Source organism: Cheilinus undulatus, linkage group 3 (genome assembly GCF_018320785.1).
Source record: "Cheilinus undulatus linkage group 3, ASM1832078v1, whole genome shotgun sequence".
Taxonomy (NCBI): domain Eukaryota; kingdom Metazoa; phylum Chordata; class Actinopteri; order Labriformes; family Labridae; genus Cheilinus; species Cheilinus undulatus.
Genome location: NC_054867.1, coordinates 17,404,825 through 17,430,787, shown reverse-complemented (window position 1 = coordinate 17,430,787; position 25,963 = coordinate 17,404,825). Strand labels below are relative to the sequence as shown.

Below are 25,963 nucleotides of genomic sequence, written 5' to 3'. Positions count from 1 at the left end.
CAAGAAAGGTAGTTTCTTTTATCAGCCGGCGTGCACCGCAAGAATCACGGAAGGATTTCTGTCTCGCCCGCAGCTTTGGCATATTTACGTAATTTAGGCTGTTATTATAAGACAGTCGGATGAGCTTTTATAGCTTTAGGATAATTATAACCGAAATGAAAAAGTGAAAAAATAATCTTTTCTGTGATCACTGTATTTTAAAAAGACTACAGGGTGCCTTAATGACTCCTGTTCATCAACTTTAAGTTTGTAACATTTAGAAAAATAAAGTATTTGTATTCATTTTATACTTGAATGAAGTAAGTTCAGTTGTGTTTTTATTTTATGTTTATCTCTAAGTCAGCGTATATGGGAATTTAATGGCACTATAACCAGTGACTGCTGACAGTACAACACATTATTTCCTCTCTAAAAGAGGGTGGGGCGCCCTCAAACGACTCATTACAACAGCAACTTCACTCGCTGGCCAAAAACACTGCAGCCATCTTGCACAGCGAAACGGGAGTGATTAAACTCTGAAATTAGGTTTGTTAGCTCATTGTAAACCAGGGTATTATTTGACCTACTGTCAGACGGTACGATTCTGAAACTGAAAAGTTATCGTGACAGCACAAACACTCCGGCAACAAGCTAGTATTTGGTAAAAACATTTCGTCTCCGGTACGATGTTGTTCCTTCTCAGGCATCCCATGGAATGACAGCTGAAGCCATTGGTACCGCCTTTTACAATGCCGAACAGCCAATCAGAGCTCGCTGAAATCCCTGCACGGAGACGTTTAGCCGTTGTGCGCAAGCGCATGTCAGTTGGTAAGTACCTCACTTCTCATAAGCTCGCAGGAGTGTGAAGATGGCGGTTGGCTCCGGCCCGCTGGATGATCCTTTAGTGCATACAGAGGTGAATAAAGCGACAATTTACCATCCTGTGCAGCTTGTAGAGTCACAGCTGTCGTTCTTGTGTCAAAACAACCACTTGAATAGGCACGAGACAGCCGGTAATTACATGGCTATAGTTCCGGGACAAGGGGGTAGCGCGAGCTAATGTCCAGCTGGGACTTGGTCAAGACGGTTGCTGAAGCAGGTACGCTGTAACTACTAATATTGTTTTCCTCTTTGTCTCTATGAGTAAACACAAAAACAGGCAGCTGACAGCGAACGGTAGTTTGTGTAAACTAGTCTTGCCCCATCACATTCAAGATTGTTTGTGGTGCTTCTAAACAAGTTGAAGTGCAGGGGGTCTAATCATAACGAGGTCCCCATGGTTCAACTATGGATGCATCGACGGCCAGCACGGACCACAACACTGGACACGACCCTGGCAAACCACTTGTTGTTAGTGGCAGTGTAACTTCTCTTCCCAATGCACAGGGGAAAGTAGGCTTATACTCTGTTCAGACTTTCAATGGGAGCCAAACTATGAACTCTCACAATTCAGGAAGCGCTGCCTCTCTGAGGGGGGCGACAGTGACGGGTGGCACTGGTGGCAGCAGCAGCACTGTTACTGCGATATCTGCCACAGCTGTCAACAGTGGACCAGTGATGTCAAAAGGGCTGACCGCTGCGTTGATGCCCCCTTCATCAAACAGTGTAATTCAGACGCCCCTCGTGAACTCGCAGAATGTTGTCGCTTCACCTCAGCCTGTGAGCCAGGCAACAGGAGCCACTGTGGCACTCGTCAGGCCGCCTATGCAAACCGCGGGGCCGGGGACTATGAATGGAAACAATAATACGAGCCCTGCTGTGGTTGTCAATGCAACAGGTCAGACAGGTATCAACATACAAACCCCGCTTGTAAACAATAGTCAGCCGCCAAACCCGGTGTCTGTCAGTGCTGGGTCGCACATAATCAAAGCAGAGCCCCCCACTTCTATAATACAGTCAGCACCGCAGCCGGCTGTCACTCCTGAAACAGTCGGGGCTCCCCGGGCTCCGGCGACGGTAGCTGGTGCTCCAGGTGGGATCCGAGCACTTTCACCTCAGATGCTGGCCCCAAGGGTCCCTCAAAGCTCACCAGGACAGCCCAGTATAGGCCTACACAACATCCAGCTCCCCCCTGGTGAGTGAAGTCACGACTTTTTACCTTAAGTACACTTTCAGTAACATCTCTCAACTTTAGATATACACACAGTTGGTTTCATGTTCATTTGCCTCTGATTAATATTTGTTTAAAGAATGTTATCCATTATTAAATGGGCGTCTTGTTTGGATCACTTCGATGTCCACTTATCTGTTTTAAGCTATGTACACTGTTTTGAGACCTACAACAGGAACTGATCATGTTTACTCTGCATTGTGGTTTATGTTTAATAGAAAATCATCCATTTAAAAAAAACTCCTGTGTGATTTAATGTGATTTCTCTCATAGATGTCTCTCTTATGCTTTCTAACTTGTTTTAGGAATGATGCTTGTGCGTAGTGAGAGTGGACAGCTATTGATGATTCCTCAGCAGGCTCTGGCACAGATGCAGGCCCAGGCCCAAGCCCAGGCCCAGGCACAAGGGGGCATGGCACCTCGGACTGCTACTCCAACGAGTATGCCCCCTGGCCAGGTAAGACCACAATGTCAGCCCTGATAACAGCATCATATTTTCTTTCAGCATGCCTTGATTGATAACCATGGTGATGCAGACCTGTTAATATATGTGCATGGAAATAAGGTTGTTTTATGTTATTATCATGTATTACTTATCTTTATTTCCACTGTATATAGAAAAAACAAAACAAGCTTTTTACTAATGCCCTAAGTTGTAATAACTACAGTCTCTGGATTGATGAAACCAGGTGATGCACATCATATCATGCTCTTTGCCTTCTCTTAGGCTCCTGGCAGCACCATTATTAACAGACAGGTGGCTCCCAGCACCATCATCCGTCAGGGCTGTCCAACTCCTACATCACTTGCTGCGACCACCACTCTTCACAGACCTCAGATTCTTCAGGTAACCCAGTCTGTTGATGTCAAGATATTTTATGTTTATTTTATGAAGTGTTGATTGCTTGCACAAGCCACAGATGATGATGATACAGTGTTACATTAAGTCATTTGAATTAGGTCATCAGGATATTTTACACTGCTCTACAGCTGACCAGCTTATGTATCATAACAGCACTTGTAGGATCTTATGGGTTATTCCTCATTGTAATAAAGGGAGCTTATGTATGATAGATTTATTATCTATTCTCAGCTTATTTTTAACATGGCTTGTTGATGGTTAAGGAAGAAATTCTTAAGTCATAATTATTTAATCTAATTTTATTCAATATTCAGCATGTGCAGTATTTAATTTTTCCTGATATCTGATATGCCAATATTTCCAAACTCATTTTAGCAGTACTGATATGGATGTATGCACCTTTTTATTGTAAAGAGCACGCAAGTCTGTCCTGTACATGTATTGAGCTCTTACTCTCATTTATTTATTACCTATTTATTTAAGGAAACAGACATAAAACAAGATAACATTTCATTCTAAAATAAATGATAGATGCATTCTTTTTTAAATACAGACATTTAGTAAAAAGAAAATGAAAAGTAATTTCTTTAGATTACATGCACATTATATGCAAAGTGTATTTTTAACAGTAAGCAAGAAAACAAAACTTCATCTTCATCAGACAACACTGTAACAACCATTTAGATTACTAAGTGAAAAAGTATACTTTGGCCCTCAGTCAGTACAAAACATGTTAAAAAAATCCCCAAAGAGACCAGATAAAAACAAGCTTCACAGACTTTTTGCCAAAGTGTTTTTTTTCTCAGGCATACCTTCATGACCCACTGAGAAGGTCTCCATGACCCACCAGTTTAGAATCAATGGTTTAAACCATCCTCCTGTGTGACAGTTTCTATTTCACTCTGCAGAGTCCACAATGTGTGCTTTGCGTGCAGCTGTGTCACTCTTTTAGTATCATCTGCTTTTGTTGTATACGGTTTTGCATCTGCTAGCTTACAGTATGGTAGTTGAGCTCACAGCCTCGGCGACTGAGTCGCTCTTGTTGCTTGTTTTCCTTACTTAGGAGTCTCTCCGGTCAAAACATTACTCAACAGTAATGGTAACACCAACAATTTGCTTCCTATTTATTTTTAATATATAATAACATATGTAATGATAGTGATTATGACTGAACAAGGAACACAAGTTTTTAGAAGTGGTGATGAATCTTGCAGGCCTGGTCTGTGTTGTTTTGTATTCCAGTGTGTTCTCAGCAGTAAAGCAACTGTTTGCAATGCATAGTGGCTGGGGTGGACTTGCGATGGTAGGAGGTCTTGCGCAGCATGTGACGGGGGCAGCTGCATGCACTTGCGGCTATGACTTTTCATTTCTCAGCACTTTATACTGGTATATAAGCTGCAGACGAATTTTTAGTTGAAAAAGTAGGTATTTGAAATGCGGATTATTAGACTGATTTCGCTGCAGATGTAATAAATAAACAACATGTTTTCAGGGTGGTTGTCGAGTCCTCCTTGCATCACACGTACTTTAAAAGCGATGCAAACAGCTACTTTGCTGTCTTGTTCCCACACCTTAAACTTCACACACACAGCCGACATGTTGAGTTTGTTGTTTGCGCATGTCCAGCGTCATCGCGTGCATGTGATTATGATGTCACATTATTGGCCGTACAGATCCGCATACATTTTATTATCGACCGACACCGTTAATTAACTTTATAAGCTATTATCGGCCGATACGACATACTGCCGATAATATCTTGCATCGCTAGCTAAGACAAAGGCTAGAGCTGCTCCTCCTAATTGACAGGGTTTATAAAGTCCATAGTCCCATTAAACTCCTCCACAAAACAATCAAAATATATGTAAATAGCAAAACAATAACAGAAAAGTAATTCAAGACAGCAATATAATGTGCAGAACCAGATGTGTTCGTTATCAAAATGACAAAAACACAGACTATAGAGCTTGACATGACTCATAAATGGTCAGACTGTAGCATTAACATTACTTCATATTTTAGACAACAATAACCTTAAATGATTTTCTTTGATAGAGGTAGGAGAATCAATTAAAAATGAGGAAAAGCAGGCAGCTGCAGCAGAAGTCTGAAACCATAGCCCTTTTCAAAACAGTAACCAGTTTGCTAAAAGGAACAAAAATCACTGTCAGCTGTTGAGCATTTTAACTCATTTACAGCTTCAGTATATTGAACTTTCACTCAGCCAGCCGTATAAATGTAAACGTTCGCAGCTCACATTTGCACATGGTAATGAGACATATGTGTTGAAACATGTCATTTGTTTTTGGCTCATGCAGACTTTTCCCTCTTACAAGTTGATAAAGCTTTATTTGTTACACATTTAAATACATCTGTAGATCTTGGAGTTAGATCTGTTGTAGTTTAAACATTTTCAGAAGTCACAGTTCTAGAGAGCTAAATTCTCTCATGGTCTCTTAAGAAAAAGAAAACCCACCAGGTTCTTTTTAAAGGAAGAGCACTTAACTGAAATTCACCACTACAGAAGCACACCTGTTTCCTGTTTAAAATGAAATTTTACGCAGTTATTGCATTTTGAAACCTTTCTCATGCCCTCACATTCCCATGATGACTTGACAAAGTAGTGTTTCAAATCAATCCAAAATCTTAATAAGTCACTGTTATTGTGATGTTTGTGTTTCCAGAGCTCAGTTGGGGCTGCAGTTCCAGGAATGACCCCCAGGACTGTGAGCCAAACAGCTGGGCCCACGGTTACCTCGGTAACAGTGAGCAAAGTGAGTCGTGCTTAACCAAAGGACTCACATAGAGCTGATGCTCATGCACTGTCCACTCCTAATAAGCCCATCATTCATACTTTACTGGGCGTAAATATCTGTGCAAAGAAGCCAAAGCTTGCTGTGGTGTGAAGCATCATTAATGTTGTTATTTATAAACGAGACTTGATCAGAATGGTGTCTGTTTATTTTGCAGGAGACAATGGAGAATGTGAAGAAATGTAAGAACTTTTTGTCCACACTGATCAAGCTGGCATCCACGGGGAAGCATTCAGTAGAGACTGCAGCCAGTGTGAGAGAGCTGGTCAAGGACCTGCTGGTGAGTGAGCACTTTATGCAGGAATCACAGAAAAGCTTGCCATCTGCTATAGCATGTGCATGTTTTATTACCTCCGCCAAGGAGGTTATGTGATTGGCAGGGTTTGTTAGTTAGTTTGTTTATTATTTTATTAGCAACATAACTCAAAAAGTTATGGACGGATTTTGATGAAATTTTCAGGAAATGTCAGAAATGGCATAAGGAAAAACTGATTAGATTTTGGGAGTGATCCAGATCACTGTCTGGACCAAGGAATTTTTTTAAAGGATTCTTTACTATTGGGAGATAAGGCTAATGGCGGAGGTCTGTGCTCTCTGAGTGCCTTTTTAGTTTTATATATTTGATTGGGATGCTGACAGATAAAAGCTTCTAAAATTTTTAATCCTTTAAAAGTGGAAAACATTCAGCTTGCAGAAGTATTACCTGTTCCTGTGAATAAGACAGATTTCACTCCCAAATCTTCATGTTACCTACAGGAGGGCAAACTAGAAGCTGAAGAATTCACCAGCAGATTATACAAAGAGCTAAACTCTTCACCCCAACCGTACCTTGTGCCTTTCCTAAAGGTAAGAAAGCTGAAAAAATATCATTTTCATATTCATGACATAACTCTGAGCAAAGATTGTTTACATCAGTGGTTCTCTACTGGTGGGTCAGGACCTAAGACTGTTTTTTTTTTTTTCTAGTTTTTCTTTTCTCTATTTCTTCAAATTGTCTTATTCTATTCCTTGCTGTCTCTTGCTCTCTTTGGTTTTTATTGATCATTGCTGTCTGTCTATTCCTTTGTAAAGCACTTTGGGCTGCATGTCTATGTATGAAAGGTGCTATACAAATAAATAAAGTTGAGTTGAGTTGCCAAGCTGTTCCCATTGGGTTGCTGATGTGTGCCAGGATTAAAAGTGGCAAAAAGTCAATGATGTATGGAAGCCCTCAGAGAATATACAGTACATCCATACATTTTTTTTTATGTTTTCCTGTGATGATGGGTACATTTATATGTTTTTCCTCAAGATTTTAACTTAATTATCTACTTTCTCTCTCATAACAAAGCTGGTTTTACCAAGTTGATAAGGGAATTCCTCAAGAAATGACCAAATTTCTATGGTATTTTGGGAAAAATAGAGTAAAAAATGTACGCAGGCATGTCGTTCTGTATTTATGTGCTCTATAAGCATTGTTTGCTTTGTCCTGTCTCTTTGTTTAATCATCTTTTTGTGGTGTCTGACTAGTTGAGAACCACTGGTTTAGATCATGTGATATATATTTTCTTGGGATCTCAGTAATGTTTGTTCCTCTGTTGTCTTATAGAGAAGCCTTCCAGCACTGAGGCAGCTCACTCCAGATTCAGCAGCCTTTATCCAGCAGAGTCAGTCCCCCCAGCCTGCCTCAGCTCCAGCCTCTTCCACCTCTGCCACCCCTACCACTGTGGTCCTGGGCAGCCCAGCCCCCCGCCTCGTTACCCCAGTCAGCAGGCCCCAGCTCCAATCAGGGGTCAGCAAACCAGGACAGACCCCCTCACTGGTAAACTTAGTCATTAATAGCCCATATCTGTACCCCAAATTTGTAACTTAAAATGTCCTTTATATCAAAAATAATCAACTGTGAACTACCCTGCTATACAGAACAAACATTCACATATTCTGTCTACATTGATCCTGCAGGTTCTCCAACCTCAGCAGCAGAGAGCGATACTGAGGCCTCAGGTAACCTTACCGGTAACAACCCCCATGGTGACACTCAGGAATCAGGCCCCTGGACGCCTCATAGTGGGACAGCAACAGGTCCAGCTCAAAGAGCTGCAGCCAGGTGAGGAAATCAGTCTGCAGCACCTCTGTCTGAGAATGTGAGAGTGCTGTTTTAATGTGTGACCGTGTGTGTTTATTCTGGCTTTGTTTCTCTGCCAGTTCATGTGAGACCAGAGGGGCCAACTATTGGTAAACAAGTCTGTGCAGCAGCGTTGACCCCAGCTCAAAAGAACAAACTGAAAGAAGCCGGGGGCACTTTCAAGTAAGAACAAAGACAATTGAATTTTAACCAGTTTTACCTGGAATGATGTTTAATGTCAGATGTTGTAATTGTTATGCCTTGGTGTGACAGAAGTAAAACAGAAGGCTTATTTGAGCTCATTGTTCAAATACATTTATATATGTCTTTATACCTTATGTGTTTATATTTGTACCATAAAACTCCTGTTTATAACCTTTACTTTTAGTCTAGTATTGCACGATCTGGTAATAATGTGCAATTTCGAGTGCAATTAAACAGGACAATTTTCGATTGTTATTATGATATAATACATAAAAGGTATCATTAGCCGACTTGCTCAGTTATCAAGGAAAATGCAGAGGATAATGATGGTTTTGAAGCATTTATGTCAACCCCTGGCTTGTGGTAAGTGACATAAACGAAAAGAGTAGGGATGTGCAACAGTTGAATAAAGATTTATTACAAAAACAAGTAAATTATAAATGTACAACTGAATGAATGAATGAACATAAGCTAAATCAAAAGGATGGGTCAGGCTTGGGGCAGGCTGACTGGGAGAGAGATCAGCCAGAAGCCAGCTTTTATAGACTGGGTGGAGCAGATGGACCCAGGTGATCCACACCAGACAGCTTTACAGTACCTAAGAAAGAAAGACACTTGCAAGCCACACAAACAGACTATACAGGGGCTGTCAACCCCCCCATAAAGTCAGTGCTTCAAAGGGAGACACTTGCAATTTTTCCTAGCGTAAAGAATACAAAACTTTAAGTTTTTACTGTACTGCTTTAAAAACAATGTAATATTTTACAAAAAAGAACGTTTTTCCTTTATTGAAAATAAAGATACTTCTTCAAAGTGCAATAGTGGCACTGTTGTAATCTTAAAGGCCTTTCTATAGACATTTTTGTAAACCTTTTAAGTACTTTTTGATACAAAAATAATTTTTAAGTAGAGTTTGGAGTGGAATTTTTGAATTTTAAACACACCAATAGACCCACATTTTTTTCTTTCTTTATCAATTTCAATTTTTTTCAGTTTTTCTTCATTGCCATGAGCAAATCTGTTACTGCCAAAGCAGTTTACAAAACAATGTACAAAACAATTAATCCTTACTCCTTAAACTTACAAGTGTGTTCTAAGGACTGAAGTTTGAGGTCTGGTCTACAGGTATTTTATTGTTTTTACTACAGAAAATGATCTGTCTTTTTTAAAGAGAATTTTTTTAAAGATATGTTTAAAGGCTTTTTATGCCTTTATTCAGAGAGGAGGACAGTGGATAGAAGCAGAAATGGGGGTGAGAAAGTGGGGGGAGACATGCAGGAAAGGAGCTGCAGGCTGGACTTGACCCTGGGCTGTCTGTGTACATGGGGTAGGTACCTAAATGCACGGCCATCCACGCCCCAATGTGAATTGATTTTAATTTGAAAGTTTACGCTCCATACAAATGCAGTCAACTTTTACCTAGTACTCTGCAGAGCTCACTGTCTGTCGTCAGGTCGTTACAGTGCTGTTTGAAGCTCTCAGAAGGCAGATAAAGCTTTATTTTCACTATAACTGTTCATAATACACTTTATGTAAAATATACATGCGGTGCAATGAGATGACTTCAATGTTTTGATTTCTAAATATCTATATTTAAAAAAGAATACATCTTTCATTTGTTGAAGGGTCAGATTTTGTTTCTCTTGTCAGCTAATTAATTCTGAAAAATAAAGGCTGCCACAGTTAAAGGAATGCTTCAATTCTAGTACTTGGTGTTCCCCCCAACAAAGTGTGTACATATCTTAATCAATATCAGCATCAGTCAGAATGAGTTTGGAAATGTCCAAATATTTGGTGGTGACAAAAAAGACAATGTTGTGCATTCCTAGACTTTAAAAATTATAGTAAAATCATAACAAACAAAATTGTAACAGATTAAATTTTAGTTGCTGATGGAGTCCTATTTTGCAACCCAGCTAATCAAAGCTAACCTGCTTCTCCATGGGGAGGGAGGGAAAGACCTCCGTTACTATCATGAATGCTGTGTAAATGTATCAAAATGTCTTCAGTTTTTTAGTAAATATCGCTACCATCATGACAAAACCTTCTATCTCCAAAATCACCACTTTTAATGGCATGAAAACAACACTGTTTTTTTTTTTTTTGTATTTAATTTTAACAGTGAATGGTGATTGTTGGCATCCTTTTGACTTTTTTTATTGGTTTAAAATGTGTAAAATCTAGTGACAGATGTAGGGTGACCAATAGCCCTGATTTATGAAAAAATTAGAATAATAATAAATGGAGATATGAGGTTTTAAAATGTAAGGACAATAACATTTGTTTTTATATACTTTCAACCTTTATTTTCTAAGAATGCAAAACATTAGATTTTGCTGATATTTGATATTCTGGTATTTCCAAACTGATTTTGTAGATAAGGACATCTATAACAAACTTAATGCTGAAAATGCCTTATAATATTTTTATTTATTTTTGATCCACAGTGTATTTCAACACTCATTGTAAAGTGGCCTCTAACTGAGACCTTCCTTGTTTTATTAGAATATGCAGCAACACCAGGCTAGTAAAAAAAAAACAACCCTTTAAGTGGGATTGACTTGTATTAGAAGTTTGGCGTTATGTTCGACATGCATCATGCTGGAGCCTGAAGATTGTATTTGCCTGACCACACATCTGTTTACAGAGACGATGATGACATAAATGACGTGGCCTCCATGGCTGGAGTGAACCTATCAGAGGAAAGCGCTAATATCCTTGCAACCAGTTCTGGACTAGTGGGCGCTGTGACACATTCCTGTAAAGACGAGGCTTTTCTCTCCTGTGCTGTGCTGCAGAGGAGAATCCTGGAGATCGGTAAGATGGTGACAATGTTATTGACTTTATGACATCCATCTGTACACCTTCACAGCCCAAGGTGACTTGCTGTTTCTCTTCCAGGCAGGAGGTATGGTGTGACAGATCTTGGTGCAGAGGTGGTGAACTTTGTTTCCCACGCTACTCAGCAGCGGCTCCAGAACCTGCTGGAAAAAGTTTCCCAAGTGGCCCAGCAGAGAAACATCAATTTTAAGGTTTATTTATAACTAAATAAAAGATTGCTAGAATGTTTGCAGCCTTTTATGGTAGTTAAATATAGCAGTAACCAAATTCTTAAAGGAGGTATTTATCTGTCGTGCAATCATTTGTTCTTTTCATGGATTACACTGCGACATATCTGTCTGTCAGCAGGAGGATGACAATTATGAGCAGAGCAGTGATGTCCGTGCACAGCTCAAGTTCTTTGAACAGCTGGACCACTTGGAGAAACAGCGGAAGGAGGAGCAGGAGCGAGAGATCCTTCTTAAGGCAGCTAAGGTACCGCTGGTGTTGACATTTCTATTGATCCTTTGGATACTTTAGATATGTTGTCATGACTTGAATGTAAAGGCCTTTCAGTAATGAATAGCAAGATCAACATTCTTTGAGAGACTAAAGCAGAAATTTTCACGCCATTACAACACATGCTTTGTTTTCTTTCAGAATTTCCCATCAGGGGTTGATTAAGTTTTTCTAACAATGATTCAGGGTCTTGATACATGCATTCACACACCTGTCACTGAAGATCTTGCTGCTTTAAACAACACAGCTGCAGTTTTAAACATGTTACTATTTTAAGGCTATAACAACATCTATAACTTTCTAGATTCAATTGATATCAGCAGGTATGTAAAATGTGTTGATTTGTTTGGCCTACATTCAGGGTGTTTGTGTAGGTCTTTGCAGCCATGTGACTACTACGCAGTGTTGGGGTAGTTACTCAAAAATTTAATCCATTATAGTTACTCTCTGAAAAAGTAGTGTTACATTACTAAGTTACTCAAGACTAAAATTTGCTATTTACACTACCAGGCACTTTACTTTTGCATTATTCGTCACATGACATCTTCTGTAACTTCATTGCCAGTGAAAATAAAATGCTAAACCTTACATATTCCCACATTAGTGTAATATAATGTAATGGCACTATTTCGTGCAGTAGAAGGCGTACGTGAGTAAGAAGATGTTACAACATGGGACTGTATATACTGTATGTGCTCTGTAAGATGTTAATGGGCAGTCAGGTATGTCTGTTGTGTTATATTAAGTCAAGTCATGTTAAACTGGGAAATATTAGCAAAGTCTAGCAAAATTCTTTTGAGCTTTACACAAATATCTACTCTGACTTAAGGGTAAACTAAGTAGATAGATTCTGGTTGTTAAAGGTCAAGGTCACTGGTAGGCCTGGGTGATATGGCCTAAAAATCATATCATGGTATTTTTCTTGCCTTTGACTGTAACGGTATTATATCGCAAATTACAAAATTAAAAAGAGATAATGCTTTTCAATCCAAATTCAAGTGTTATTAACCCCTTCTCCCCTGAAAACAAGCCTTTGATGGCATACTCAATTTATGTCTAAGCATAGGAACAAAGAAAAAAAATGTTTGTTTTTTTTTTAGTCTCTCTAGGTTTACTTCCGTCTAACTACACTCCAAGTTTTAAATTTTATCTCTATCCTGATGAGATGTGTTAAGCTACTAATGACTTGGATATGTTGAAGGTGTCCACAATAAAAGTGTTTCAGAAAAATAACAGCCTTGGACTTTTATTGTGAAGAGCTTGACAAGGTAGATGGTTTAGCATTGAGTTAGCTTAGCTTTAGCTGTCGTACCGGAGAGTTTTTGCAGTTAGTTTACAGCAGCCTATTTGACCTCATTTGACATTGTAGCCTGGACCTTTGACTCACTGTGGACTTAGAAAAGAAAGAAAAAGTTAAAATAGACCTTTAAATAGGGATGCACCGAAATGAAAATACTTGGCCGAAACCGAAAACCGAAAATGAGGAAACCAAGGCCGAAAACCGAAAACCAAAACACCGAAAGAAATTATTATGCCCATTATTAGTACCATTGCATTCATGGCTATGACTGTGTACTAACTTCACTAAAATGAATTGAAATTGCAAAAATTAATATTAATGCTTCAAAGAATAAATTAATTACAAAATTATGGAAATATTTAGTAAGCACTTTATTCTAACAATGCACAATATAAAATAAAATAAAATACAAAATAAAATGTTTAACTTGACCTCACTCATGTATAAATTAAATCAGTGGTTCTAAAACTTTTATCAGTCATATACCCCCTGTGAAGTATTTTTTTCAGCCAAGTACCCCCTAAACAGCACAAAGATTTTTGGCCAAAAAGAAAGACATTGAAGAGTGCTGTAACAGCCGTCTGATTTATCAAACATTGTAACTGAAAAACACTTTCAAATTACAAATATTTGATTTTTTTTTCATACATTTTAAATGTTAAAAATGCATGACTAAAGTCATGGCACATCTTCTCATCTCTAAATGTGGGAATTCAAATTAATGTAGCTATTGAAAACAGTGACTGGAAAGGCTTTAAACCCAGAAGTGTGCAAAACTCTGAATACAGTGATTGACAGGCATGTGCCAGTGTGGGTCAAACCATCCTGCCATGGGGGAGACTCAGGGGGTTTTAGGGTGATTTAATTAAAGAGCCTACAAAATTTTAAAATATTTCAAATATTTAAATTTAGAATCTGTAGTGAGTCAAAGCAAGCTTCCACACCTGCAACATCATTTTGCAGCGCGACATTGCTGTGGATATTTAGAATGAATGAAAAGTCAGTCCCTCCTCTAACAAACTTGGCTGGCACAGTGAATGAAACCGTGAAACAAAATGGCACTGACGTCCTGCCGCGTTATGCACGGAGTGAAGGACAGAGAGGGACAAACCTCCTTTTATCTTCTGCTTCAGTAAATATCACTGTTTATCAGAGGACAGAGAAAACTCACCGCAGAAAAATGTGATTTTAGAATGTATGTAATATACTCGCAAAATTGTGTCGCTCCTGACGTTCAAAGAAAGGCGCTATTTTTCTTAAATAGTCAGCATGTATTTTAAAATCTTGCGTACCCCCTGGAGTGCCTTCACATATACGTACCCCTATTTGAGAACCACTGATCCAAGTGTGTGCTGGCCGTGGTTTTGCTTGCATCATCACAACGTCATGTTTCGACCTTGTTGTTTCGGTGATAAAAGTCTTTTGGCCGAAAATGCACTTTTGGGCCATTTCAGTGCATCCCTACCTTTAAACGATTGTTTAAGCTGTTTTAAGATGAAGACCTGCAGCACTGGGCTCTACACAAACTGAGACCAGCCAAAGCAACACTTAGCTTATGTTAAAGCCCCAGGCAAGCGGACGGAGACTGTACACTGACTTCGTTGCTGTACAGCCATCAAAGTTTGAGAGAAAAGAACGTGTTTTTGCCTGCAAACCATGCTTAGTTTCAATGGCAAGAGCGAGTGACATTCGGTTAGTTACCTGGCCACACATAATACTAGAGCTAAACGTGCCGTTGACTGGAGTCAGCCTGAGCTTTCCGTCACAAATCATTTGCTCCTCCAGCTGTGGGAGCGGATGTGCCTCGTGCATGCATCACAGCACAATGTAGGCATTCAAACCGGTGATGACGGTGTTGCAGAAATCCATACCGTGGCAAAAACTTTACCAGTGACGGTATTAATGCCAGTTTACTGCCCGCCTCTAGTCACTGGTACCTTAAATCATATGAGGACAATATTTGAAGTAAGCATCATGGGATTTTTGATGAATTTGTCACAAAACTACACCTCGACTTAAGGCTGACTAATTACATTTTGGAGGCCAAAGGTCACTGTGGCATTAGGGATACTGTGACTGCAGTGACCTTGTACTGTATTGTATCTTGTCTTGACCCATCAGTATACTTTTTCTGCCCAGCAATTGTTACCCTGTGGAGGCATGTATCCATAAGGTGGTTGTTCGGGTTACAAATGTTTTTGAGATACATTAAAAGGCACAAAATAGGCTGAGAAATGAATAGGAAGATCTTAGTTTGCAGATATATGATGTTTACTATTACAGCTGTGTACTGTCAGTGACGCAGGCTCTTGGCTACATGTTATGTTTCCTCTAAGGGGGCTTTTCTACTTTGGCTTTTGGCTGTGCCGAGCCAAACCAAGCCATGCTGATTTGCTTTTCCAACACCAGTTTGGTTGAGCCACGCCACGCTCAAATGGCCCTGCTCATGAGTAAATCCCCTGCCGCGCTGGGCTGCTGTGCTGAGTCAAACGAAGTCGAGCTGTTCCATGCCGCGCCAGTAATGGAAAAAAACCTATAACTCTCCACTATCTCTAAGTTAAACTATAATAATGAAGGTAAACAGAGTGCATTGTTTAATAGAGAGTAGGTTTTTATTCGAACTTCAGAATGAATTATTATTGATTTCTACTGACCTTTTCGGGTTTTCCGAAGGCAAAACAAGAACATTTAATCTGTTTTTTAAACCCAAGTTCTCATGAAATTGTGAATGTAAGAAGAATAAAGTTTATTAATTTTCAAACACCTGCAAATTCGACCGTACCTCTAGACTTCCAAGAGTAAGAGTTGAGTGCTTCTTCAGCTGACATCAGTTATTAATGTGTCTTGCTTTTGGTCTTGCAGTCTCGAGCTCGGCAAGAGGACCCAGAGCAGCTGCGTCTGAAACAGAAGGCAAAGGAGGTAAGTTGAGCAGATCAGTGCAGTCATTTAGTCTTTGTTTCTATAGGTCTGTGTGCCGTATACTTCATGTTGGTATGTGTGCTCTGTCCAGATGCAGCAGCAGGAGCTGGCTCAGATGAGACAGAGGGAGGCCAACCTGACGGCACTGGCAGCCATCGGCCCGAGGAAGAAGAGGAAAATTGTGGACTCTCCGTCATCGTCTGCTGCAGCTGAGGTGACCCATCACAGTATCCCACCCAAGTATAGACCTATGAGGACTAGATGTCAGGATTATATCAGGGAGACAAAAGACTTAAGGAGATGGAAAAAAATGTAAAATTAGAACAATATTAAGAGATAAAACAATACAGGCTGTAAGACGGAACAGGAAAAAAGATTAAGAAAGAACTATAAATGAAAAAATAACAGATAAAATCAGTCAAAGAGTGAAAAAGCAAAAAAAAGATATGATAAAAAGTAAAAGAAAGAACAATTAAGCCTGAAAACATAAGAAATTAGAAGAGTAAAATGAAAAGAGATGATAGTGAAATGATGCAGTGAGAAGACAAAAGTCACATAGAATTTATAAATGTGAGTTTTAAGAAGTGATTCCAAATAAATCTTTGATTCTTTTGGCCTTATCTACATAACTCTGCCTTTCTAAAGCCCTGACGGCAAAGGTAAGATCTCAGTTTTATGCATTGACTTTAGAATGGCCATTTACCTGGATCCTTGACCCACAGAGCCAACAGCGATTACAGGTCAGGAAACCCATTGCTAAGGGTTAGCTTTTCAATCTTTGGTAACTTTTCTTCCACTGTCAAACACTGAAAATGACTGGAAAAGACATGCAGAGAGCTAACTTCATGCCACCAGCTTGGCCTCACCAACAAAATGCATCAACACTATAAAACACCAAAAAGGTTGCAGTTGTAATATAGTAGAGCAGAAAAGCTGACACAATAAGAATTGTGTATTTCAATACGTTCCTAGGTAAAAGCAAACAATGGGCACTAATCCCCAATCGTTCTACAGAAGACATCAGTTCTTAAAACCCTCTTTCTTATCAGCACTCAAATATGAGCAATAAAACATTAAAGCATTTTTTAAAATTAGTTTTACATTTTTTGTAGGTAACTAATATCCACTAAAAGATTGCTTAAATATGGTCAAATGCTTCTTTAAACATGCAATGTTTGATCTTAACAGCAAAATGATGAATCCTTAATAAGAATTTTTGCAGGTTTAGGAGTTTTAGTATTTGACACTTATTTGAAACAATTAAAAACTATGTTCACACACAAGGTTTAATGTGTTGAAATGGTGTTCCGTCATTTTAAAGTGTCAGGTTGTAGAATAAAAGTACTGTAGGTGTTAGTCAAACCATGAAAAAAAAAAATCAAAATTCATGTGTCATGAATCCCAGACTGGTTTGTCTTAGAAATTTTCTTTATAACAAATTTAAGAAAAACCATGGGAAGACATGAGTGAAATAGGTCCCCTATTGATACCTGTTTTGGTGGTGTGACAACAGAAATGATAATCTGGATACCGGAAACTGCTAAGCTTATTTATTTCTTTTGATATTCATTTGTTTTTTAATTTCAAACCAAAAGAAAAGTTTACTTAACAGTGAACACATACCAAATTTGGTAAACTGCTAATAGTAATAAAAAAAAATCAATAAGATTTTCCTGAAAATAGTTTAGGGCCTACTTAAAATTAAGTATTTCCACTGAATTATCATTATTAAACCAGAAGAAGTGTGTGCAGTGTCTCTGCTCTCTGTAATTTAGGATCTGTTCTTATTTAGGTCATGTTATGGGCGTCAGTGTTTGGGCAGGGTTATAAAGCTGTCATCAGTCCACAGGTGGAGATGTTAAGAAAACTTGTAGGGACCAGGAGACATCGCTGTCTCTGCCCTCTGTTCTCCAGCGGTGTTTAACAGACATAAACTTGAACTTGAAGCATGCCTTCTGCATCAATCAAACAAAATTGTTAAATGTGCTGCCATGACTGTGAGGTTTTGGTGTTTGTAATTTCTTTGAAGATGAAGCACTGTGAAAAAATCAGGAAATATCATCTCTCTGTATCACTGCTCTGTTTAAGCAAAACAGCTGGCACTGGCACTCATTTGATCACCAATTGCTGCATGCTCTCTCTCATTCCTCTCATGTTATCTTTAGGTTTAAATATGAATGTATATTAGTTTTTCTCTTCAAAAAACTGTACTTTCGGGAACGAAACGTAAAAAAAAAATGGATATTGTACGATTCAAAGCAAATTATATCAAAAAAGTATCAAGGTTTTGAAAATTTTAGCATTAGACAACACACAAGTAAGTATCATTGGGTCACTTTGCAGTTTTCAATCTTTTGACTCACGTTATTCAACAAGCAAGTGCACAGAGACAGAACTGTCCCAAACTGAAAAAAGGGAATGGACTTGTGCTGGTAAAGTTCTTTTTAGTCACCAAACAACTTAAAGTGCTTTAACACCACAGATCACACTTACCCATTCACACACTGATGGTGAGGGAGGCTTTGAAAAATATCCATCAAGTATAAAATAATCCTATCCAAACACACTGACATGTGACTGCAGGAGCTGGGGATCAAACCCCTTATCCTCAGTTTGAGAGAGGGCCAACTCTGCCACAGTTGCCAAATGTAGGAAACAATGACACCTAGTAGCATCTTTTCTCAGTCACCCAAGAGAAGCGAGTACAGAATATGAATACACTAACAGTCTCTCCCTTTTTTCTCTCCTGACTGAATCAGTCAGACTAAATCGATCTGGCGACGAGCTGTCACTGCCAGCACACAGCGCTGTGACAGAAACCTGCTGTCAGTCATCTGTACTGTTCACATACCTGCAGAAAAGGAACATAATGAAGCAGGTCATTAGTTCCGGCAGAGCACTTCATTCCTGCTCATTGTCAGCTGACAGTTGTAATTAGAGATCACATGAAAAAAGACACCTGCCATATTCAATCAATGCTGTGAGACAAGGTGACAAATCTTTTCTCAGCTACTGCCTATGCTTTGTTTCACCTGGTTCACATCACATATTTATTGAGTGAACTGATCTCCCCTTTGATCATAAATCTGTGTATCTTGTAGTTTTTGATCTTTAAGTAATGATGTTCTTTTCCTTTATGTACAGTATATGAAGCATGTGTTGGGTTCTGCTCTGTTAAGTGAGAATGTTTGGCGGTGTGTTTGATTCCCTGCTGAGTCTCTGTGCGGTATTGAATCGCTGGGGAGCATCTACCAGCAGCGTCTGTTCTTTCAAATAAATGTCTGACAGTTGGCTGCAGGAAATGGTTCTATATTCTTTATCTATCACTGACAGGAACTGGCATGTAGACTTTGTCTGGGAACAGTTTGTTTTCTCCATTCTTTTATTTACTTAATTTGACAAAGTCTGCATTGATTGAGCACTACTGCTTTTTAGGGAGGCACGATATTATCAGCATGATATTGGTATCATGAACATTTCTGTGGATACTGACAACCAATATATCAACTGTGTGCTTCAGCAACATGGAGCTTATGGGGTTTTAGCTATGACCAACAGACCTATGCCAGCTGAAGTCTTTTCCTAGTTCCTTCTCAATCTCTAAACTTTAAATGTATTCAAAGCCACCCATAAGGGGGGATGAAGGGAAGGGCTTTCGCGGACTCTGTCAAATAAGAACCCATAGAGATCTGCAGGATCATGTTAAACTGTGATAGCCATTTTTTCCTGATTGAAACCACTCTTATCAAAGCAAGTAGAATTTATTTAGGTATTTATGCTGTAATACAATAAAGCCTTTTTTTAAGTGTTAACCTATTTTCTTCACACAGAAATATGGACAGAAGTAGGGGTGGAAAGGGGTTAAAAAGTAGCAAAAATTGACAAATGGGATAAAAAGGGGTTAAAAAGTTGCAAAAATGGGTTGTAAGTGGTAAATGTGATTAAAAGGGGGAAAAGTGGAAAAAATGGTTAAATGTGGTTTGAAAGTGTAACAAATTGTAAGAAATAGTGGTGAAAGTGGTGAGGTTAAAAGTGTCAAAAATTGGTAAAAAGAGGCAAGAATAATTTAAAAAGGGGAAATTTGGTTAAATAGGGGTTGAAATTGGACAGAAATGGGGGGAAAGGGGTTAAAGAGAAGTAATGGTTCAAAGAAGTAAAAAAAAGAGGCAAAACTGGTTAATTGTGGGTTCAAAGCTGCAAGAATGGATAGAAATAGGTGTGACAAGGGGTTAAATAGTAGTGAGAATTGACAAATAGGGTGAAAAGTAGTTAAAAAGTGGCAAAAATGGATGGAAAAAGTGGTGAAAAGGGGTTTTAAAGTGGCAAAATTGGTTGAAGGAGAGAAACAATGAAAAGTGGCAAAACTGTTTAAATGCTGGTTGAGAGTAGCCAAACTGGATAGAAAAAATGGTGAAAAGGGGTTAAAAAGTGGCAAGAGAGGGTTAATAAGTTGCTGAAAAAGGTTTACAGTGGCAAAATAGGCAGAAATAAGCAATTTGAACATCAAATAAATGTAAATTCACATTCACTGGGTTTCTCAGGGGCCCAGCCAACTCTGAGCAGGCCTGATTTTAAGGACTAAAGTTTTAGGTTTGAGCTACATCTGTAGGTTTCAATTTCAGTGTCGGCTACATTTAATTGATAAATATCGGAATATCAGATCCCTGCAAAAATATAATATTGTGCATCCCTACTACTTTTATTTTATATGGTCTAGCTAAAGACTCATTTGTGCTGCCCCTTAACCCGTTTAGACCTAAATACACCTTGAAAAACACCCTCTAGGACACCAGTTTAGCTCAGCTGGCAGAGCAGGTGCCCATATACAGAGGCTAGAGTCCTTGATCCACTGGTCACATGATTGTTTCTGGAGCCTGGCACTGATTAGTCTATGTCTTCCCCCACTCTCTCTCCCCATGTTTCCTGCCTCTCTTCAGCTCTCCTATCTAAATTAAGGCATGAAACCCAAAAAATAATCTTTCAGGGGAAAAAAAACTAATTATTGTTTGAAAACCTGAGGCTTTCAGAAAAACTGCACTGCATATCAACGTTTACTAAAATCTTTATGTCTCAGCCTTGGTAGCAGATAGGGACAAGAAAAAAAACACCTTTGAGGGCTTAAGCCCCTGCATTTAACTGTGAAAATAAAGTTTTTTATAAAATTTGATAACATTTTTTAAGTCACAAACATCCTCCTCTCCAAACATTTCCCTTATCCACTGAGCACCAGCAGGTCCCCAGTCACACTGTTATCTAGCTTTCATCAACTAAATACAGCTGTGCTCATCCTCTATGTTGTCTCCCTGCCTCAGGTTTTCAGCCATCATCTTTCTCACTGCTTTAAAACTTTAAAACTTCAGCCTGCAGTTTTTACAAATGGCAGCTAAAGAGCCAAGTCCAAAACTTTTATCTCATGCACTTCCCAGCATGCATTTGAGCGAACTGTATTATTATGACATGTCTGTCACATCTTAAACACAACAAGATCATCCAGTGCATGCTGGCATTGCACCATGCTTTAGAGATGAAGGCATTCCTGCATCTCATCCAGTCTAAATGGGTTAAAACATGTTGAAAAAGTTAATTAATTTGAGTTGTATTCAGTTCTTTCTAACATAGCAGTGACTATTGAATAACACTCTCCAAACATTTTCTTCACAGGTTTTTCAAAGGTTAATTTTCGTCTACTAAAATTGTATGTGTGAATTTATCTTATAAAGAGTAGCTATATTCAAAGACAGAGTCAAGAAATGAATATCCTTAAAAGACTAAAAACAAAAGTCTTCATCACTTTCTAAAGGGCATCTCTGGCACAGCAGTTTTACTCGAGGACAGCTCTACTTTCTTATTTGACCCTAATAGAGAAAACAGTTAACTAGCAAACAAACATCCATCCCTTTGTTATCTTGACAGCTTGATGCTGTTCAGGGTCTGAGGGGCTAAAGTCTATCCCATCAAGCACAGGACAAAGAGGGGGAGGAGGGTGCTTTTCAGGTTAGAGCTCTGTTAAACTTCCAATGTACAGAAAACATAAACATCACTCCCTCTTGTTCCTGCCAACTGTCTGCTTCAACTAGTGGTTCTGTTTCAACCTTTTATCCAATACTTCATGCTAGTTAGAGCTTTAATCCAGTGCTTACCTCTTGTGGTTAGTCTCCTTGTTTGTCAATCACTGATGTAATCAGCTTTTGACTGTGTGAGGAATGCAGGGCATGCAGGAGAAACTCAAACAGGAGAACATGCAGGCTCTGCACAGGAAGGGAGCACTTACACTCAGTCAATCTTCTGCTCCTTTTGGTAAAAAATATTCAGATAGCTAATTACAGTGCATTCAGAAAGTATTTAGACCTCCTTCACTTTTTTTCAGTTTTGTTATGTTGCAGCCTGATGCTAAAATCATTTAGTTGATTTTTTTCTCTTATTAATCTACAATCAATGCCTCCTGATGACAAAAGTGAAAACAGAATTATGGACTTTCTTTGGCATTTTTTTTTTAATCAAAAACTGAAATATCACATTGACTTAAGTATTCAGCCTCTTTGCAGAACCATTTCATATTGGTGCCCAATTTCTCTACAGAAGGCCTCATACTTGGAGTTAGCAAAAAACCCCAAAAAACTCCACATGAAAGCCAAGTGGTCTGTCATGTATTTTTCACTGAGAGGCTTCTGTCTAGCTACTCTGCCATAAAGCCCAGATCAGTGGAGGGCTGCAGCGATGGTTGTCCTTCCAGAACTTTGTCCCACCTCCACACAAGATCCCTGGAACTCAGTCAGAATGACGATCTGGTTTTTGGTCACCTCTCTTACTAAGACCCTTCTCTCCTGATTGCTCAGTTTGGCTGGGCTTGAGCTCTTGGAAGAGTCCTGGATGTGCCAAACTTCTTCAATTTAAGAATTATGGAGGCTGAATACTTATGTCAATATGATATTTCAGGGGACATTTTTATCATGGAGTACTGAGTGTAGATTAATCAGAATACATCTTTTTTTTACTGTAGCATTGTGCTGAAACAAAAACAAAACTTTAAAGAAGTGAAGGGGGTCTGAATACTTTCTGATTGCACTGTAGTTCAGAAAAGGGTTTCATGGATGCATCAGTTTGACATTAGCAGTGACCAATATCGACCCTTTTTACAAACATCAGCCACAGGTAGAAAATGTGAGCATTAGCTGTTGTCAGCAGCTGATGTTTTTACTGTTGTGTCCTGTTAATTCAGTGTTTGTTTTTAGCACACATTACAGCTAATTCAGAAATAAAATTAATTATTGGGCAGAAGATGTGACCTTTTGGATAAATTGATCTATTTCTAGTTAAAAAATCAGAGAAAATGGGGGTATCATGGGTGCGTTACACCCTAAGAAGTAATGAAATATAAACATTGGCATCAGCCATCGGCTGAATTGTTCTTCTAAACATCTGTATGTGCATTGGTCCTGAATTTTTCAAGTTCAGAACTAAAACATCAGTCCTTAAGACACACTTAAAAAGAATAAGAAAAGAAACAAATTTCAGTACTTGAAACATGCTTAATGGTTTAAAAATAAGGATGAACAAAGAAGAAGACTTCAGAAGGCATGGTTCTTTTGGTCCAGCTTAAGACTGCACACATGTATTCATACATTGGCTAATATTTGCAGTTAAAATAGGGAGACAATTAAGGCTAATATATTGGTTGTAAATATTGGCAGAAATTTTCATATCTGCAGCTATTTTATATCTTATAATTACATTTGCAAGCTAAATCTGCTAATATCCATTAGGGGTGTAAATCACCAGTTTCATCACGATATGATACAATATTGATTCTCAGAACAATGATTTGATATTTGCTGATACCACAAAGTCTGCCACCATACAATTTCAATTTGATTCGATTTAAAGGCCTGTGATGGATTTCAGACGATATTGTGAACCCATTTACCACAATCTGTTACTTTTCACATAATGGAAAAAAAACACAGTATTGATACTCTCTTGGCTGCTAGCCATTACCTGCTATCCGTGCCTAGCAGTGTTGTGACTAGTGGATGGGCAGAAACTATCATAACCAAGCACGTGGGGGAACTTTCAGAATAAAAGTGTAAGGTAAAAATGGCGATTAATCTCGATGTTTATACTTTTAATCGATTTTACTTAAATCATTGCTCAAAAAATCAATATATCGATCCAGATCGATGAATCGTTACACCTATAATATCCATGTCATGCTGAGAAAATCAAACAAGATTTTCTGATTTTTTCCTCCTTGTAAAAGGTCAGTGTTTTTGACAGATTTTTTTCTGAAAAGCAAGGAAGCAGGCTCCTGTTGCCTCTCTTGCCCTGGTAAAGAAAAAAACAAAGCCAGGCAGGGGTCACACTGGTCCTCTATCTACTGTACCTACAGTCATGGACGAAAATATTGGCACCCATATTTTGAGTTTTGTGTAAAATTATGTCTATTTTGTCTTTTTTCTTCTGATTTTTTGTGTTGCTCCAATGCACAGAAATGAAAAAAACACATGTATACCAAAAACATTTGTAATTGCAACAATTTCTGGGAGAAATGGTGTATTTTCTAGAAAAATTCCAGGGATGCCAATACTTTGGTCCATGACTGTACCCATAATTAGCTCAGGAGCCTACAGTGTCAGCCATTCAGCATAACTAAACACAATGTTGACTAGACAGGCTAAGGATAATAAGCAGAAGAAAATACTATGATATCTGTTCTAAATCAAGAAAGGGTCCAGAATAATCTAACAAAAAAAACACTATTATTATAAGTACACTTAATTAAAAAAAAAAAAACCTTAGAACAAGTGAATAGCTCCTACAAAAAGTTTAATGCTAATTAAAGTAAAATTTAACCGGTATTGGACAGGAGCAGTTTTTGTGGGAAAGTTCCTTTTGGTCCATTTAGCTGGAAAACTTAAGTAAATTTCAGTAACGGTGTTTTAAATGTAGGATTTTATATTTAACAGAACTTTAAAATCCCTGCATAGATACTTCTACTTGACCATCTCTTTCCCCATCCCATCTGTCTCATCCTGCAGGGATCAGGATCAGGTCCCTCTCTGTCTGGCGGGGCCGGTTCATCAGGCTCCAGACCCACACGGCAGCGCATCACGCGTGTCAATCTCAGGGACCTGCTCTTCTGTTTGGAGAACGAGAGATTTACCAGTCGCTCCCATTTCCTCTACAAGGGCTTCCTCAAATAGGTCTGATGTCAGAGAGGAGAGGAGGAGGAGGGGTGGGAATAAAGTGTGTGGAGAGACCAGCAGCTCCCACCGCACAGAGAGCTTCAGAGACTCTTACAAATAAAGAGGAAGAAGGCTGCGGCTTGGCACATTTCAAGGTCTTTGGGATATAGATGATAACCTGAAATACTGTAGTAGCCATATTGGATGGCCTCTCTACCTCTCCCCTCAGTCTTTCTTTCAGAGCAGTCATGGACTGATTCCCCTTTATCTGCCCCTTCTTTTTCAAGAAAGTGCATAAACACATGACATGTTTTTCTGAGGGTGATTTTTTTGTATAAACAAATGACCTGTTGTACAATTATGCACTGTCACACAGTACAGTTTATTTTCTGGTCATTTCTTTGTGTGCATTAGGTTTTTAAAGCAATGAAAATCAACAAGAATGTTTTAATTTGATTTAAACCACCGACCTATTTAACAGACTAATGATTTAATTTTTTTGTTTGGTCAACTTAATTTAGTTTAAGCTTCATACTGTGTAACCTACTGAGTTGCCTTTCTAATGAAGAAGCCATATAGCCATCCTGAAGCAATTAACCCTTCTGTACTCCTGAGGCAGTAGCTCCCTCTCTGTCATCATCATCATCACTATATTTGATTTTTTCTGCATATTTATTTACTAAACTCAAGCTCAAATGAATGTTCAGTTATTTATTTAATTACTTGTGACTCCTCATTTTTTTGTGTTGCTTAAATTCAAAACAAATGTGCATTTTTTTTTTTGCTTATATCATGTTTAAGATAATCTGTTGGGTATATAGTTTTCAGTGCATGAAAAGAGGTGTGCACTTTTTTTAAACAATCTGTTTATTGTTCTTTTTTAGTTTGACATGTATTGATTTCAACTTCAGAAAGCTTTTAACCTTTATTGCTATACCAAACATACACCTACTGGATACTGATTTCTATTTTTGTAGCTTCCCACCGACACATTTTTACTCTTTTAATAGTGACTGACGTTGTCCTTGGAAATGAGAAACTGGAGTTTCTTCCTGTATATTTGTAAATGTTACACCTAAAGTTTTACACACAGTTTTGTATAGAATTGAGAATTTATCAATATAGCATAAAGAAGAGACACGTTTTCTCTA

The 25,963-nt window shown here is 38.6% G+C and overlaps 1 protein-coding gene across 2 annotated transcripts; it reads left to right on the top strand.

The window, feature by feature from the left end:
• The first annotated feature begins 98 nt into the window (after positions 1-98).
• taf4a (TAF4A RNA polymerase II, TATA box binding protein (TBP)-associated factor) lies at positions 99-25,963 on the top strand. 2 transcript variants are annotated; one of them, XM_041782618.1, is made up of 15 exons: positions 99-2,053; positions 2,395-2,546; positions 2,817-2,936; positions 5,636-5,725; positions 5,922-6,044; positions 6,521-6,610; positions 7,353-7,565; positions 7,706-7,850; positions 7,949-8,051; positions 10,720-10,889; positions 10,974-11,104; positions 11,262-11,387; positions 15,574-15,630; positions 15,722-15,844; positions 24,666-25,963. In XM_041782618.1, exons 1-15 carry the CDS (start codon positions 1,267-1,269, stop codon positions 24,828-24,830), a joined length of 2,595 nt encoding a protein of 864 aa, XP_041638552.1. In that variant the 5' UTR covers positions 99-1,266; the 3' UTR covers positions 24,831-25,963. The 2 variants fall into 2 exon arrangements, with proteins under 2 accessions (XP_041638552.1, XP_041638551.1); XM_041782617.1 differs by having other exon boundaries at positions 11,259-11,387.

Excerpts from the sequence above, each read along its gene's own strand:
- taf4a (XM_041782617.1), top strand. The coding sequence starts at position 1,267 with ATGGATGCATCGACGGCCAGCACGGACCACAACACTGGACACGACCCT. Across the intron at positions 5,726-5,921 it reads CCTCGGTAACAGTGAGCAAA|GAGACAATGGAGAATGTGAA; the intron begins GTGAGTCGTGCT and ends TTTATTTTGCAG. Across the intron at positions 15,845-24,665 it reads CATCGTCTGCTGCAGCTGAG|GGATCAGGATCAGGTCCCTC; the intron begins GTGACCCATCAC and ends CTCATCCTGCAG.